This window comes from Ruditapes philippinarum, unplaced genomic scaffold (assembly GCF_026571515.1).
Source record: "Ruditapes philippinarum isolate M1 unplaced genomic scaffold, ASM2657151v2 ctg18881_1_1_1_1, whole genome shotgun sequence".
NCBI lineage: Eukaryota > Metazoa > Mollusca > Bivalvia > Venerida > Veneridae > Ruditapes > Ruditapes philippinarum.
In genome coordinates this window covers 4,183-21,537 of record NW_026862206.1, presented here as the reverse complement: position 1 = coordinate 21,537, position 17,355 = coordinate 4,183, and the positions used below count along the sequence as shown (strand labels likewise).

The 17,355-nt window shown below is 32.3% G+C and overlaps 1 protein-coding gene across 1 annotated transcript; it reads left to right on the top strand.

The window, feature by feature from the left end:
- Positions 1 to 623: 623 nt before the first annotated feature.
- On the top strand, positions 624 to 16,543 carry LOC132718282 (5'-AMP-activated protein kinase subunit gamma-like). The gene is made up of 4 exons (XM_060701968.1): positions 624 to 1,532; positions 14,459 to 14,592; positions 15,762 to 15,807; positions 16,389 to 16,543. The coding sequence occupies exons 1-4, from the start codon at positions 1,487 to 1,489 to the stop codon at positions 16,526 to 16,528; spliced, it is 366 nt and encodes a 121-aa protein (XP_060557951.1). The 5' UTR covers positions 624 to 1,486; the 3' UTR covers positions 16,529 to 16,543.
- Positions 16,544 to 17,355: the final 812 nt, after the last annotated feature.

The following is a 17,355-nucleotide window of genomic DNA, read 5'->3' as shown; positions in this document are numbered from 1 at the left end:
ATTTAAATATTGTCATCTATTTATGAAAGTACCTAAAACTTATAAAGTATATGTATTGTTCTGAATCATCATTCAGATTTTGTTCAGAAAAAGAGGAAAATAATTCAATTGTTCCTTTAGTAATCCAGCAATCGTTGTTCAAGTCAGATATAGAAAAATAACCAATATTGGCATTTCAGTAAAAATTTGAAAAGTTGAAAAGTCCAAAAAGCTTCTACAGTTGTTTTTGAAAAAGAAGTTTTGTTAATACATTGATTTTGTCATTTTAAAATGTGAATCTTGTTTTAAATTTATTTTTATATGGTTGCAGTTAAATGTAACACATTGAAGTCCAGATCTTGTAGGTTTTAACAAATTTTGGACATTTTAAATTGTTCACTCTTCTTTCTCCAAGTGAATAAGATTTTCAATTTCATTTTGAATTAATAACTTCTGGCTCTTGGCTTATCATATGTCAAAATTTGCATGTTGTACAAAATGTTGTAATATTTGAGACTGCACCTTTAAAGTTACAGCATATTATAGCAGAAGATGGCCACCTGGGGACATATTTAGTATATATATATATAAAAAGAGAGATAATAAGTTTACCTGTAAGGTATAAAGTTAGTAAATGCAATTATTTAATGCCATACATAGGAAGATTCACAGAAACAGAGGTCTCATTTGTTTTATTTATTCAATCTTGGCCACAGGAGGGATTTCTCTTCTCCCTCAGGTTTACAAGGAAATAGATAGAAAAAAAGTAATGGATATTTATTGATGAAATTTTGACAGACTGCCAAGCAAACTGTGGTGTTATGTTACATATATTGTGGTTTAAACTGTTTTGTTTTATTTAACTGTTGGATAAGTTTTAATTAAACTGATAATGTCTAATTTACATAGATTGGAGAGAAGCATTAAATTTTTGCTTTGGCATTTATTCTCATTGAATGTTTTAAGCTGGAGAAATTAAGAAAATAATACAGTAGAAAGTGAAGACATTCTTATTGCTACATGTGTAATAAAAACATTATTATTGAGTTTAGCTTTTGACTTGGAGTATGATACCAGTGTTTCTGAAGATAGTGTGACAGTTACAGGGATATTTTCTCTTCTAAATATTTATATTGTTTTCCTGGTATCATACTAAAATTTAACTTATAATAGGGCAAACGACATAAAAATACTGAATTAGCTGGAATATTTTCACATTAATGATTAAGCTGATTAATAAACAGAATACTGAGGAGATACTCTGCAACAAGTTTAAGCTATTGAAGAAATGACAAGTTTAGGCTAATGAAGACAGATTTTTTGGACATATTACTGCTTACCCTGGAAACTAGATTGATTTTATTATAGGAATATGTTTTTTCTCTCATTTGTTGATGGATGAATGGAGTTTGTTGTGATGAAGTATATCGTACAGTAATATTATCTGCAGGCTTGACATACATGTTAAAATGGTTTTGTGAAACATAGATATCATATTCTTTCGGATATGTTCCGTAAAAAAAGAAAATTTGGGAGTTTAAAACTAAAATTTGGTAAGTAAATGTCGATAAAAATTATTTTGTTGTTTTGTTTTTTGGGAGATATTTTTTCCACAACAGTTGTTCATAGTAATGTATTACACCTATAAATGCAAAGTTTAAAGTCTCCCATATTATCGAAAATATTATAAAGACAAAAACTCAAAATATAAATCTTGAAAGTAACTGTCCTTGATTCTACACCATTTACTACAAGATCTAGAATTAGGTCTTGTACATGATTGTTTTACTGCTGTAGTAATGTCATATATATGCATGTTTATGCAGGCAATTCTCATTTTATAACTTGTTACCTGTACTCCTCATTGTAATGTTGTAAATAAGTGCATATTTACATAGCTGCCAGCTGCCATGCACTGCAAATATTGCCAGTAACATGGAGAGACTAATAGGAAACTTGTAACTTAAAAGCATTTTGTTATAAAATATTTATATATTATTTATATAAAAAAAATATGGACAATTGATTTCTGTCTGTCTGTAGTGTTAAAGCCACACTGGGAAAGACATTTGTCTGTAGGATAGTTATTTATACACCCTCCCAGAGATTTCATATTGTCCTTGCTTTAACTTAATATATATTGTGTTACACAATTTGTTAGACAGTTACTTTTGAAGACTGAATGAATCATTCAAAAGAACAGACTTACATCTCTCACCATTTATGAGAGTCGCCCTTGATTTTGCACTAAATTTACAGTGTCTGTTTAGTTTTATTTCCGTGGACTTTGGTGATTCGACTTTGGTGATACCCCTATAAGTCAGGTTGTATTGTTTAACCCACAGGAAAAAATCTGTCTTGTTGTCCAGTGAATACAATTTATACATGTATATGAGGCCAGTCACTAATAATGTCTTTAGGGTGATTTCTTTCCACTCTTTAACACAGATCAATCTTTCCTTTCTTCCCCATATAAGCTAGTCTAAAGTCTCTTGACTTTGTTATACACAACACCAAGTAATTTTCTTACAAATGATAATTGAATTTTCTTGCTGGAAAAAAATGTGTGTATTTTTCTCCCTGATTACACTTTATGTTGCCAATTACCAGCCGCACATTAAACTTTGCTACAATAACAGAACAGAATAGAACAGAAGTTTATGCATACAACTCATTATCATAACCTCAAGTTATCATTAACAGAAATAAAATCATCTTACAATGGAGATATTGTATTTGCTATGCTTAATAACAAAATATTGTGCATTTAAAAAGAGTGTTTTTTCTTTACTCAAGAATCTATATTGAAAATTGAAAAACATGCTCATGGCTAGAATTGAATTATTGTACATTTTTGCAGGGACTTTTAATTATATTGTACTACAGTATTGTGAAAATAATCAAATTGTGATGTATGCTTCTTTCATAGTTTTTCATCATATTTCATCAACTTTTATATAATTTAGTTAAGTATACATTTTAGACTTTGGTTTAATTTTATGTATAAATTGACCATTGACCTCTTTTAAACCTTGTCCTGCTGGAAGTTTGACACCAGTTAATAGATCATGTCACCATATAGTGGTAACATTTGGTAGCTCAATATTGTTATATTGAAATTCCTAACTATTTTGAATGGACTGTTTCAAATTGACAGATAGTCAAATCCATTACATAGATTCAGGACAAATGTCTTCCAGAAGTAAAATCATAAAGTCTTCCTTAGTATCCCCTGTTGTATAAATATATACAGGTATGCTGTAAACAAATTTCTATTGTATTTTGAGCTTATGTAAATAATTAAATATCAATTGTTTGGAGCAGTTGAAGTAGTCTGTCTGTATAGAAATTTATTTTCCTTTTCTAATAATATCAATGTCAAACTGCCATTAGGATATTTGTTTTGTTTTACAAGATCATCCATCAACCGAGTTTTTATATTTGTTGTTATTGCTGAATTTAATTAGCTTTTAATGAACTCAGTGATGTTTGTTGTATGTTCTCTATTCCTGACAAACTGTTTATATAATGATGACATAATGAACACATCTTCATCTGCATCATTTTTGTGCCATTATAGTGCATGTGATATTTCTAAGAAATTAAATGGGAAACAAAAACAGATTGGTATTCCTTTATTTTGCTTGTCAAGATATTGAAATCTCTTGAAATTTCTGTTAATTATTTTAACTTCTGGTACAAAAAAAAATTCATTATTTTGAAGGAAAATTGCTTAATTTTTAGCTCCACTTTGATGGAAATCTTCAGTTATGTTTATGATTTGTTTGGTGAAGTTTTCATTTATGGTCATCCAACTTAAATACTAAGAAAGATAATACATGGAAACTTAATAATGTGAATGCATCTGGACAAGTTCTGCCCGCCAGGCCCATTTTTAGCTCACCTGTCACAAAGTGACAGGGTGAGCTTTTGTGATCGCTTTTCGTCCGGCGTCCGTCCGTCCGGCGTCCGTCCGTAAACTTTTGCTTTAAATGACATCTCCTCATAAACCACTGAGCCAATTTCATCCAAACTTCACAGGAATGTTCCTTTGGTGGTCACCTTTAAAAATTGTTCAAAGAATTTAATTCCATGCAGAACTCTGGTTGCCATGGCAACCGAAAGAAAAATCTTTAAATATCTTCTTTTAAAGAACTGTAAGAGCTAGAACTTAGATATTTGGCATGAAACATCTTCTAAAGAGTGTCTACCAAGTTTGTTCAAATACAAGCCCTGGGGTCAAAATTGGCCCCGCCCAGGGGGGTCATTGATTTTCCCTATATGCATATAGTAAAAACTTAAAAAATCTTCTTTTAAAGAACCCAAAGAGCTAGAGCTTAGATATTTGGCATGAAACATCTTCTAGTGAATGTCTACCAAGTTTGTTCAAATAAAAGCCCTGGGGTCAAAATTGGCCCCGCCCCAGGGGGTCATTTATTTTCCCTATATGCATATAGTAAAAACTTAAAAAATCTTCTTTTAAAGAACCCAAAGAGCTAGAGCTAAGATATTTGGCATGAAACATCTTCTAGTGAGTGTCTACCAAGTTTGTTCAAATAAAAGCCCTGGGGTCAAAATTGGCCCCGCCCTTGGGGGTCATTGATTTTCCCTATATGCATATAGTAAAAACTTAAAAAATCTTCTTTTAAAAAACCGTAAGAGCTAGAGCTTAGATATTTGGCATGAAACATCTTCTTGTGAATGTCTACCAAGTTTGTTCAAATAAAAGCCCTGGGGTCAAAATTGGCCCCGCCCCAGGGGGTCATTGATTTTCCCTATATGCATATAGTAAAAACTTAAAAAATCTTCTTTTAAAGAACCCAAAGAGCTAGAGCTAAGATATTTAGCATGAAACATGTTCTAATGGGTGTCTACCAAGTTTGTTCAAATAAAAGCCCTGGGGTCAAAACTGGCCCCGCCCCGGGGGTCATTGATTTTCCTTATATGTGTATAGCAAAAACTTAAAAATCTTCTTTGAAAAAACCCAAATAGCTTTAGTTTAGATATTTAGCATGAAACATCTATAAGTAAATATCTACAAATTAAAGCCCGGGGGTCAAAACTGGAACTAGAAACTAGATGTTTAGCATGAAACATCTTCTTATGGGTGTCTACCAAGTCTGTTCAAATAAACAAATAAAAGCCCTTGGGTAAAAATTGGCTGGGGGGGGGGGGGGCTATATACAGGTGAGCGACCTCAGGGCCATCATGGCCCTCTTGTCTCTGTTACCGTGACTTAAAATTGTCTCTTTGTTTTGAAAATATGCATTTTATATCCAGCACTGAGAAAGTTGAGCACACTACCCTTTGGACAGTTCTCTTGTTTAGAAACCATTACAAAATAATGTTCTGATTTCTACATTTTTGCTTATTTTCATGCCATGTGCGTTCTTACTGAATGCCTAATTTGCTGACAATTCTAATTTCCCTGTAATCTTTTCTTTTTGTCTTGAAATGTCATGGAATTCTAAGAGGATTATTTTTTATTTTATTTTTTTATTTGTGAAAGATGCCTGAATGAGAATAAATAAAAAGATTATTTAATGCAAGACTGAAAATGAAAGCAATAATGTTGTACTTAAAGCTTGCTAAAGACAATTATTAATACTTGGGAAGAACTTAAAAAACAAACAGCAGTTTGTTTAAGTTAGGCAGATGAACAACAGTAAGTCATGTTGTTCTAGAGTTAAGCATTATCAAGAATCTAGGCATCAGATGTTGATGTGTTTGTATACAAGTATTAAAGCAGGTGATGTTTCTACTGTTTAATCATCTTAAGGCAGGGTAAAAGTGTGAAATTAGCAGTTTTCACTGTTATAAGATACAAAATAAGGCTATAATATATTAAATTATGAGCCTGGCTGTGCTGTTGTTATAATCTACTGGTGATCTGCTGCAGACTTTTGTCCTAATTTTCTATTTCTCTCTCGGATAAAACATTACTATCTGACACCAAGTTAACAATATACCCAGGGAATTAATTTCACACAGCAGTTTTGAGGGTTTTTTTTCTATATACAGTAGGTTTCAACTTACTGAACTGAACCTGTTGTTTACTTCAGTTTACAGTTTCAAACAACTTAAATTGTTTTGTAATCTGATAATCTTCATTTAGTGAATATAGAAAAGACCATTGTGTTTTTTTGATAGAATAAAAATGTCATCTTAGGTAGATCTATATATAATATACATGATACCATATGTAACATAGGATACATCACACTGGCCAGCTGCAAATGTTAGTTGACAACAAATTTAGCACTTGTTATGGTGTTTGGAGGGAGATTATTTGGTGTCTTCAGCTTCCATCTATAATCTTCAATTTTTTTGTATAACAGTAAAACTTCAATTATCCCACATAACAGTTTAAACCTAAAGCTTCTATAGTGTAAACTTATATTTTCCGTTTTACATTTTAAATAAGAACATTGTGTTACCTTAATTAACAGAAAGATAATGTATACAACAAAATAAAAACATAATAATAAAACAAATTAATTCAGTCATTGATAATATTTGTTGAGGAGAGATAAGAAGTATTTTGTGTAATGGATAAACTAATGTCAAGTGGATGCTGATTGTGTGTATTGATCAACTATATCAACATTGTTTCTTCCATGCTTGTTCCAATTTAAGGGAAAAAAATCAATGTAAAGTATCAGTCAGAAAGTGTGGAATATTTCAAAGAAATTTCACTGATATGTAAAAATAATGTTTTGCTTCTACTGTTGATTTTAAAAGAATGATCTCAAATTTGATTGAACTAGAACCTGCATCTTATGCCAAATCCACCAATTATCTTGAAGCTATGCAATGTCCATTAGGTGGCATTTTAACTCTTAAGTCAGATATTTTACCTCACCATTTACTCATTCCTCTTTTTGTTCTTCTTTCCTTCATTTTTACCAATTATATATACTGTATTTATCTATTACATAATGAGGACCTAGTATAATTATGCTGCAGTTAATTAACTAATTACATATTCAGGAAAACATGTCACATTCCTGCAGTACAGTTGTAAATTACTTCTTGATTTATTATAAAATTTTCCATCAAAATGTATAATTTATGTGTAATAACAAAATTGTAACATTCTATCAAAAGATTGTCCCTCCCTATTTCTGATGAAAACCAATGTTTGTTTAAATTAATAAACAATAGAAAAAGAACAGCATTGTTTTCCCTTGAATATTAGAAGTAGCACGAGAAGTCAGTCATAATGTCAAGAGAATGTAAAGATACTTACTGTAAATTTCTGACAGATGTTGCTGAAACTTCACAAAGTGCAGCTTTGCCATTCTTGGTGCACCTTTCCATGGTGATTTTTGTGTCGCCTGTACGGAGTAGTGGCGACATATAGGGATCACTTCTCCGTCGTCTGTCTGTCCGTCCGTCACAAAACTTGTCCGGACTACTCCTGGCCCTTTGATAAAAAGGTGTTTTTTTCTGTGTGTTGCCAGATACACAAAAGTTTGTCCGGACTACTCCTCATAAACTACTGGTGCAATTTCATCCAAACTTTACAGGAATGATCAGTACTAAGTCTAGTTGTGCATATTGTCAGCATTTTCCGGTTCAATGATTTTTGTCAGAGTTATGGCCCTTAAATAATTTTTATTTTTAGAGTTTGTCCGGACTACTTCTCTTGTACCACTAATGCAATTTCAATGAAACTTTACAGGATTGATCTGTAGCTCGAGTCCTTGCGCATATTGCACGGGTTTTCCGGTTGAATGATTTTTGGCAGAGTTATGGCCCTTTGATAAAAAAGTGTTTTTTTTCTGTGTGTTGCCAGATGCACAAAAGCTTGTCCGGACTACTCCTCATAAACTACTGGTGCAATTTTATCCAAACTTTACAGGAATGACCAGTACCAAGTCTAGTTGTGCACTGTCCGTCTGTCACAAAACTTGTCCCAACATGAAATTGGCCATCATGAGGCGACACATATGATCACTGATCGCTCTTTTGATGTATTTTAAGTAGCAAGACCTTGAAAAGACTCTTTAAAGGAGTGCTTAACCCATTACTTCATATACACGCCTTTTAACGCCTTTTTCAACCCCCCCCCCCCCCCCTTTTTGTTGTCTCAAATGATGAAAAAAATGCCTTATTTAGGCCCCAAACACTTGTTTTTGTTTGAGAAATGTTGTTAAAAAAAATGACCTCTTTTTCGGCGCGGCCCCCCAACCAAATGATACATCAGGGGTTTGCCAGAAGGGGGATGTGCCCCCTTCTGTTTGGGGGGTTTGAAGGGGGCGGAGTCCCCCTCATCGCCAAGAAAATTTTGGACTTGTTAGAGGCTGTAAATGACCCCAGATTGATCATAAGGTAACGTGTAACAACGCTGAAAAGCATTTGACTCTATCTCAATCCATTGAGAAGTTGCAGCACTTTGAAATCAATTTTGATGGAAAAAATCAACGCAAAAATAGTGATTTTTGGCAATTTTGAGATGTCCCTCGTTGCCATGGTAAACAGAAAATTTAAGCCTGAGCATGTTGTTGCAAGGGCAATGGTCCAGTCAACATTTGTGCCAAGTTTGATTAGTGTTGAAGCAGTTTTTATAGTATTATAGCAATTTGAACTTGTAACGGGAGACTTTTCAATGAAAACAGCCATTTTTCACAAAATGCTCATGAAGCAATGGGTTAAAACATAAATATATACATGTATATATATATAGGAAACTGTAAGATACTTGCTGTAGTTTTGACAGATTTGTAACAATATGTAACACACTGGAGTCCCATAATGACAACACAATAATCCTTAGCTCCCACAGTATGTTTAAGTGGCAAGACCTTGAAATTGAGTGTTTGCAGCTCAGAAATAAAACAATAAACATGTAAGTTTATAAAATGTTAGGTCAGTATGTCAAGGTTTGTGAGGAAATGTGTGTTTCTCAATTAATTCAGTACTTTATTTCCTTTTTTATTCACATTTATTTGCTATCTCACATTTATATGATGGTAAAAACACTTAAAACATATGTTGCACTGAATGAAATGCATTAATCATATTCTTTAAGAGCATGGCTTTGTTGGTATTTCTCTTTCTTTTATTTGTGAATAATGGGAACATTTATAATGACCAGGCTGTTATACCAGGCTAAAGCCAGGCCAGCCAATCATAGCTAACATTATTTGTTCCAAATTCAATACAGGGCAAGTCCATATTACCAATTTAGTAGTGCAGATGTTGATGTTTTGACTAACAGAACTGAGGCAATGATTTAACAGAACAAGGATTATGACAAATATTTTTGGTTAAACAGAACTAAGATTTGATGAATGTTTTGGCACTTTAACAGAACTAGGGTTATGAAAAACAATTTGACATTATCAGAACTGGGGTTATGGACAATGTTTTGACAGTTATGTTTTGACATTAACAAAAATAGGGTTATGGGAATTGTTTTGACATTAATAGAACTAGGTTTATGGGAATTGTTTTGACATTAATAGAACTAGGGTTATGGGAATTGTTTTGACATTAACAGAACTGGGTTTATGGGAATTGTTTTGACATTAACAGATCTAGGGTTATGGAGAATATGATGACTGAAACAGAACTTGCCTTGGCACCTGTAAACAGTTGCCCCATTCTTCACTTCAGTGTTGTTACATTTTTAGCTCGACTTTTTTTTTTTTGAAAAAAAAAGTAGAGTATTGTTATAGTCAGGTCGGCGTTGCCGTTGCCGTCCGCAAACTTGTACCTGGATCATAACTTTTTTATTTCTTGGTGTATTGTCTTCATACTTGGCCACAACAACCCTTGGGACAAGACCTTCCAGTAGACCACACTAACCTTGACCTTCATCCATAAATGACCTTGACCTTCAAGGTTAAAAAGTCCAATTTTTTGCTTGTTCATGCTGTTATTGGCTGTAACTTTGTTATTCTGAATGGATTGTCTTCAAACTTGAACATAATAATCTTCAAGGATATCCCTTAAAAATAACCCGCCAGACCTTGACTTTCACTCATAAATGACCTTGACTTTGAAGGTCAAATTATTGAAATTTTCATTTTTTTGGCTATTATTGGCTGTAACTTTGTTATTTTTGAATGGATTGTCTTCAAACTTGAACATAATTATCTTCAGGGATATCCCTTAAAAATAACTAGACAGACCTTGACCTTCACTCATAAATGACTTTGACTTTGAAGGTCAAATTATTGAAATTTTCATTTTTTTGGCTATTATTGGCTGTAACTTTGTTATTTTTTGAAACTGGATTGTCTTGAAACTTGAACATAATAATCTTCAAAGATAACTGTTAAAAATATACCGAAAGACCTTGACCTTCACTCATGAATGACATTGTCTTTTGAAGGTCAAATTATTGAAATTTTCATTGTTTTGGCGGTAACTGACTGTAACTTTGCTATTATTGAAGGGATCAACTTCATATTATAACAGAAACATTCTTAAGGACCAGACCTCGTTGTTTATCAAACCCAAATTTGCTTGGGCTCTTTAATGACCTTGACCTTGAAGGTTAAATTACCGAATTTTCTCAGATTTGTGCATTAAATGACCATAATTATATATTTATTGGTGTGTGTGTGTGTGTGTATATATATATATTTACAACAACAACAACAACAAGAATTGCGTCATTGTTTCTATTTATAGAATTGCGTCATTGTTGCTATTTTTAGAAATTGCGTCATTGTTTCTATTTTTAGAAATTGCGTCATTGTTGCTATTTTTAGAAATTGCGTCATTGTTTCTATTTTTAGCTCACCTGTCACAAAGTGACAGGATTAGCTTTTGTGATCGCTTTTCGTCCGTCGTCCGTCCGTCCGTCCATCCGTAAACTTTTACTTTAAATGACATCTCCTCATAAACCACCAAGCCAATTTCATCTAAACTTCACAGGAATGTTCCTTTGGTGGTCACCTTTAAAAATTGTTCAAAGAATTTAATTCCATGCAGAACTCTGGTTGCCATGGCAACCGAAAGAAAAAACTTTAAATGTCTTCTTTTAAAATCCAAAGAGCTAGAGCTTAGATATTTGGCATATAACATCTTCTAGTGAGTGTCTACCAAGTTTGTTCAAATAAATGCCCTGGGGTCAAAATTGGCCCCGCCCCAGGGGGTCATTGATTTTCCCTATATGCATATAGTAAAAACTTAAAAAATCTTCTTTTAAAGAACCCAAAGAGCTAGAGCTAAGATATTAAGCATGACACATCTTCTCATGAGTGTCTACCAAGTTTGTTCAAATAAAAGCCCTGGGGTCAAAATTGGCCCCGCCCGAGGGGGTCATTGATTTTCCCTATAGGCATATAGTAAAAACTTAAAAAATCTTCTTTTAAAGAACCCAAAAAGCTAGAGCTAAGATATTTAGCATGAAACATCTTCTCATGAGTGTCTACCAAGTTTGTTCAAAAAAAAGCCCTGGGGTCAAAATTGGCCCCGCCCCAGGGTGTCATTGATTTTCCCTATATGCATATACTATAGTAAAAACTTAATAAAATCTTCTTTTAAAGAACTCAAAGAGCTATGGCTAAAATATTTAGCATGAAACATGTTCTAATGGGTGTCTACCAAGTTCGTTCAAATAAAAGCACTGGGGTCAATATTGGCCCCGCCCCGGGGGTCATTGATTTTCCTTATATGTGTATAGCAAAAACTTAAAAAATCTTCTTTGAAAAAACCAAAATAGCTAGAGTTTAGATATTAAGCATGAAACATCTTCTAGTGAGTGTCTACAAAGTTTGTTCAAATAAAAGCCCTAGGGTCAAAATTGGCCCGGGGGTTATTGATTTTCCTTATATGTGTATAGCAAAAACTTAAAAATCTTCTTTGAAAAAACCCAAATAGCTACTGTTTAGATATTAAGCATGAAACATCTTCTAGTGAGTGTCTACAAAGTTTGTTCAAATAAAAGCCCTAGGGTCAAAATTGGCCCGGGGGTTATTGATTTTCCTTATATGTGTATAGCAAAAACTTAAAAATCTTCTTTGAAAAAACCCAAATAGCTACTGTTTAGATATTAAGCATGAAACATCTTCTACTAAGTGTCTACAAAGTTTGTTCAAATTAAAGCCCTGGGGTCAAAACTGGCCCCGCCCCAGGGGTGTCATTGTTTTTAACTATATGTGTATAGTAAAAACTTAAAAAATCTTCTTTTAAAAAACCCAATGAGTTAGAGCTTAGATGTTAAGCATGAAACATCTTCTTATAGGTGTCTACCAAGTTTGTTCAAATAAAAGCCCTTGAGTTAAAATTAGCCCTGCCAGGGGGGTGGGGGGGGGTGTTGGAGGTCATTGTTTTTCATTATATATGTATAGTAAAAACTTAACATCATGAAACATCTTCTAATGGGTGTCTTCCAAGTTTGTTCAAATAAAAGCCCTTGGGTTTAAACTGGCCTCGCTCCAGGGACCTATATACAGGTGAGCGACCTCAGGGCCATCATGGCCCTCTTGATGGCCCTCTTGTTAGAAATTGCGTCATTGTTTCTATTTTTAGAAATTGCGTCATTGTTGCTATTTATAGAAATTGCGTCATTGTTTCTATTTTTAGAAATTGCGTCATTGTTGCTATTTTTAGAAATTGCGTCATCGTTTCTATTATTGCGTCATTGTTTCTATTTTTAGAAATTGCGTCATTGTTTCTATTTTTAGAAATTGCGTCATTGTTGCTATTTTTAGAAATTGTGTCATTGTTGCTATTTTTAGAAATTGCGTCATTGTTTCTATTTTTAGAAATTGCATCATTGTTTCTATTTTTAGAAATTGCGTCATTGTTGCTATTTATAGAAATTGCGTCATTGTTTCTATTTTTAGAAATTGCGTCATTGTTGCTATTTTTAGAAATTGCGTCATCGTTTCTATTTTTAGAAATTGCGTCATTGTTGCTATTTTTAGAAATTGCGTCATCGTTTCTATTTTTTAGAAATTGCGTCATTGTTGCTATTTATAGAAATTGCGTCATTGTTTCTATTTTTAGAAATTGCGTCATTGTTTCTATTTTTAGAAATTGCGTCATGTTGCTATTTTTAAAAATTGCGTAATGTTTCTATTCATATATATATATACAAAATATATAAACAGAACTAATGTGACAAGACAGACCAACTAAATTTATAAAAAGGAAACGTTAAGATATGTTCAAAAGTTTCTATGTTTGTGTTTAGAAAAGTAAAAAGTCGAGCGTTGCCCCCGCCCGGCGGTGGCTCTTGTTTCTGACATGATGATTAAAGTTCAAATGTGACTTGACATTTGAATGACCTTGAGAGTCAAGGTCACATAAAAAATTTAAATTTTATTTTTTACAAGAACACTATTTTTTTCTTGGAGAATCTTGACTATTACATTCTCCCTATGATGTGTTTGACTCAAGCATGGCTCCAGATAGGTGGTGTTTCTTGTCATATATTGTTGTTAAAGTGCTTCTGAGGGATCACCCTTTTTCAAGATTTTTACTTTAACAGAACTATGGTTATGAATAGCTATTTGACTAAACAAAATTTAAAGGCCATAAAAAATTTTTGACTTAATCTCCTCCATTGCATAAATTGACTGATACATCATTGATAACCTTGATGTTTTAATGTATAACATGTGAATACTGTTGAAGGATTTGCATTTATTTTATTATAATCCACAATCAATATAACACCACCAGTTGAATATCAGTACAGATCCTATTTAAAGTGTATGACAAATTTTGTATGTGAAAAAAATGTGTATAAAAAAGTCTAGGATATATAGCTGTGATAAGAATTAAAATTTGGCATTTTATATTTTAATGTAAATGTAGAAATTAAAAGTTATGTAGATGTAAAACTGATAAAATTGCTATTATTTAATTGATGTTCATAATAATTTTATTATTTAATTGATGTTCATAATAATTTATGCATAACTTTGACCTTCATTAAAAATATCAACAACAACAGTTTTCTATGTAAGATATAATGTAAAGTAGCAATAAAACATGTGAACTCTATATATATATAATATATGGGAATATTTAAAATGTAAAAATAGATAAAAGGAGATATTATGTACAAAATGTATAAAGCTATTGTTGACAAAGGTAACTAGTGTTTTTCTTTACTCCTGGAATAGTGGCAGTCATATCAGTAGGCTTATTTCAAGAAAATTACCCCTGAAATAAATAATGGACTTTCTAATTTCAAAACAGGACAAGGTCATTTCTCAAATTCAGGGTATACAGATATACATCTGTCTTTTTTTGAAATTAATTTTTTTGATTATTTTAGAAAAGTCTTTAAAACATAAGGAGAAAAACTGAAGTATTCTTGGTTTAACCGGAATATTTAAGTATTTCTATCACTGACCATGTGAATTTTGATTGGATGACAAGCTGAATTTCTAACCTAGAATTCTTTACACAGCTAAATTGTTAAATAAATGTTATAATTTAGTGATTATGTATTAAATATATTTTTTAACTTTAAAATAAATTTTATTTTGTGTTTTTTGTCTTACAGTGTCTCCCCTGCGGTCATCCTCGCTATCCAATGAGCCCAAGTCTGCCCCACCATTACCGAGCAGATTGTCTCCCTTCCAGAATGACCACTCCCACGCTATTATCTACCGACCAGAGAGTCCAAATACCGTTAAGGTGAGTACAAAGGCAGAATAAATTCTACAAATAAATACATACTTTGATAATACTTGTTGTTTTCTTACAATAATCAATGCAAAGTAGTAAAAGCTTCTTGTCTGCTGGTAAATTGTTGACCTTTGAAATAGCTCAAATGTTTGGTTTTAAATGTTAATTAAAACCTTTACAAAGAGTGTCCATATGAATTGTATGTCTGGCTTGGTTTTTGTCATGTATAAAATATCATTTCTACCATTGACCTTTCTGAAATGGTTGCTTAGAAATAGATTACTTGAAATTATCAAGTCAGGGTCAAGAATATGAACTCTGAAAGTTTTATTAATCTACAGATGATATAAACATGTTATAAGTATAAACATTTGTTTGTCCCTTGAAGTTTTTTTAAACAGATATAAAGTCTAGAATTAGAGCTAGGACATTAAGCATGGTCTGCTTGACAGTACAAATAGCTATTTTCATGTTGAAAATGTAATCAAAAGATGGTTAGAGTTCACTTTTCATTATTGCCTGTTTATTAAGCATGTATTTGTGACAAGGTGTTAAATGGATGTGATATGGTATTGATCCTCTGATGTATAATTCTATTTCTATCTGGTGAATTATTGATTACAGTGATAAAACTGGCACTAATATACCACAATAGCTTTCAAAACTACTTAAATAACACATTACCAGGAAGACAATTGTAGGATTTCTAGTATCCTGCTGGTGTTTCCACGAGGATGGGGGGTAATTAGACACATTAATGCAAGGTTTCACTTGACAGTGTAGATCACAGTCTATTTATAGTCTACCAAACTGAAAACTTTCTGTACAGACATGTTTCATTAAAAAACTTGAACTGGTTTAATTGACATTTCTAATAATAATAGGTTGTTCAATTGCAATGTGAGGGGAAAAACTTTTTCATTTAGAAAAAAAAATGTTCTTCTTTTCTACTTTGTTAAAGTATTGTTTGATGTTTGAAGACTTGAATGACCTTGACTCAGCATCAAGTTTTTCATATGATTCTTATTTAAGAGGTTCTTTTTTACTAACAACCCTGCCTATGTGATGATCAGTTTACAAGTGGCTTATTGCAGTCTTTTTATATATTGAATTTTGTGCTTTATTTAACATATAAAGAAAGTGTGTCCTTGACCCTTTGACCTTTTTTACAATTTCAGTTTAACCTTGATGGAGAAATGGAGAGAATGGAGATTGAAGATTTGGGTTTGTTTTAATACTTTTAAATTTTTTAATTAAAATATTTAAAGATATGAAATGATAGGATTCTATTAATGCTTTTAATTCATTTAATTAAGTGAGGTCATTGGACATGAATGTAACATCAGTATAATATCGTATTTTACTCATTAAATCACAGTAAGGGTTTAAGCATGAAAAGATGTTAGCCTACAAACATTTTGATGAATTTACAGTTTAGGTGACTGAACACTGACAAACAATTTGGTTGGTTGCTTTTCCATTTGGCCATCTTTGCTGTTGCTTTCTGTCTTGCCTGTCTGTATTCCGGCTTTGTTCAGGTCTTAAGATATTGTCATATTTGCCGAGTGAATAAAGTCTTTGTCACAGTACCAACAATCTGTATCTGGATACCAACAATCTGTATCTGGATAATTTGATATGTTTTGTTTACATACATTGTACTGTTAAATGTATACAAATCAATTTAGTAATATACAATCCATTAAGGTAATACAAATTACAGGAATCATTTTTTTGTCATAGAAAGAATATGTATATACATGATATTTATTGGCTATGTTTTGTTTTGTTTTGTTTTTCTGTAGATGAGAATGCCGATGTTGTGTTTGCGAAGTTTATGAGAGCACACAAATGTTATGATATAATTCCAACAAGTGCCAAGCTTGTTATATTTGATACACAGTTGAATGTAAGTATTTATATACAATTAAATGTCATAACCTAATTCCAGAAAAATGTTGTAGGTTACTGTGGCATACGGAATGTGCCATACAGGAGTCGTAAAGAAAGTGAATGTCATTAGACGTATAATTACCGTAACAATAGTAACATTTACCTTGAAAAATGTGATCATTTGTAATGATTTTATATTTCTCTCCGATGTATTAATGACCATTGGGAGATGTCTCTGTAATAGTTTACAGACTTCTGGCATTTTACATTTAATTGTTAGATATAAAATATTCTGATTTTATTGCAACTGTTTCAAAAATAATAACCCAAACTAGCTCGGTATAACTGGATTTGACTGGAATTAAGCAAAAATCAATTTGTCAGCTTTTAAAATTTCTTAAACAACAACAAAAATTAACAATCTCAAACTTGAGAACAGAAGATAATGGGATAGTTAAACAATTTGATTGAAACACTGAACATTAAGTGTGTAGCTACATTACCAGTGTAATGTCTGGTCAGTTTGCAAGTCTATTCAGACTAACCAGATTTGACACTTGTTGCCAAGTTTATCCTTTGGCCATAATTGTATTTCTAAAGTTATAATACAAAACAAGACATAAGCACTACTGGCATGCGAGCAGTTCCCGTACAAAAATCATAGTTACTTAAACATTATTTTTTATTACGCTCACTCACCAAAATTTGAATTTTGCACATCAATATTCGGCTCGTCACACAAATCATGGAAATTCCATCATGTTCTAAACATAGAATAACCCTTACTTATGAGGCCTCAAATGGGGTACCGAAATTATCCATTATTTTGTATGAAGAGAAGTAGTTCCCGTACATAAAATCTAACCAATTGTAATTATA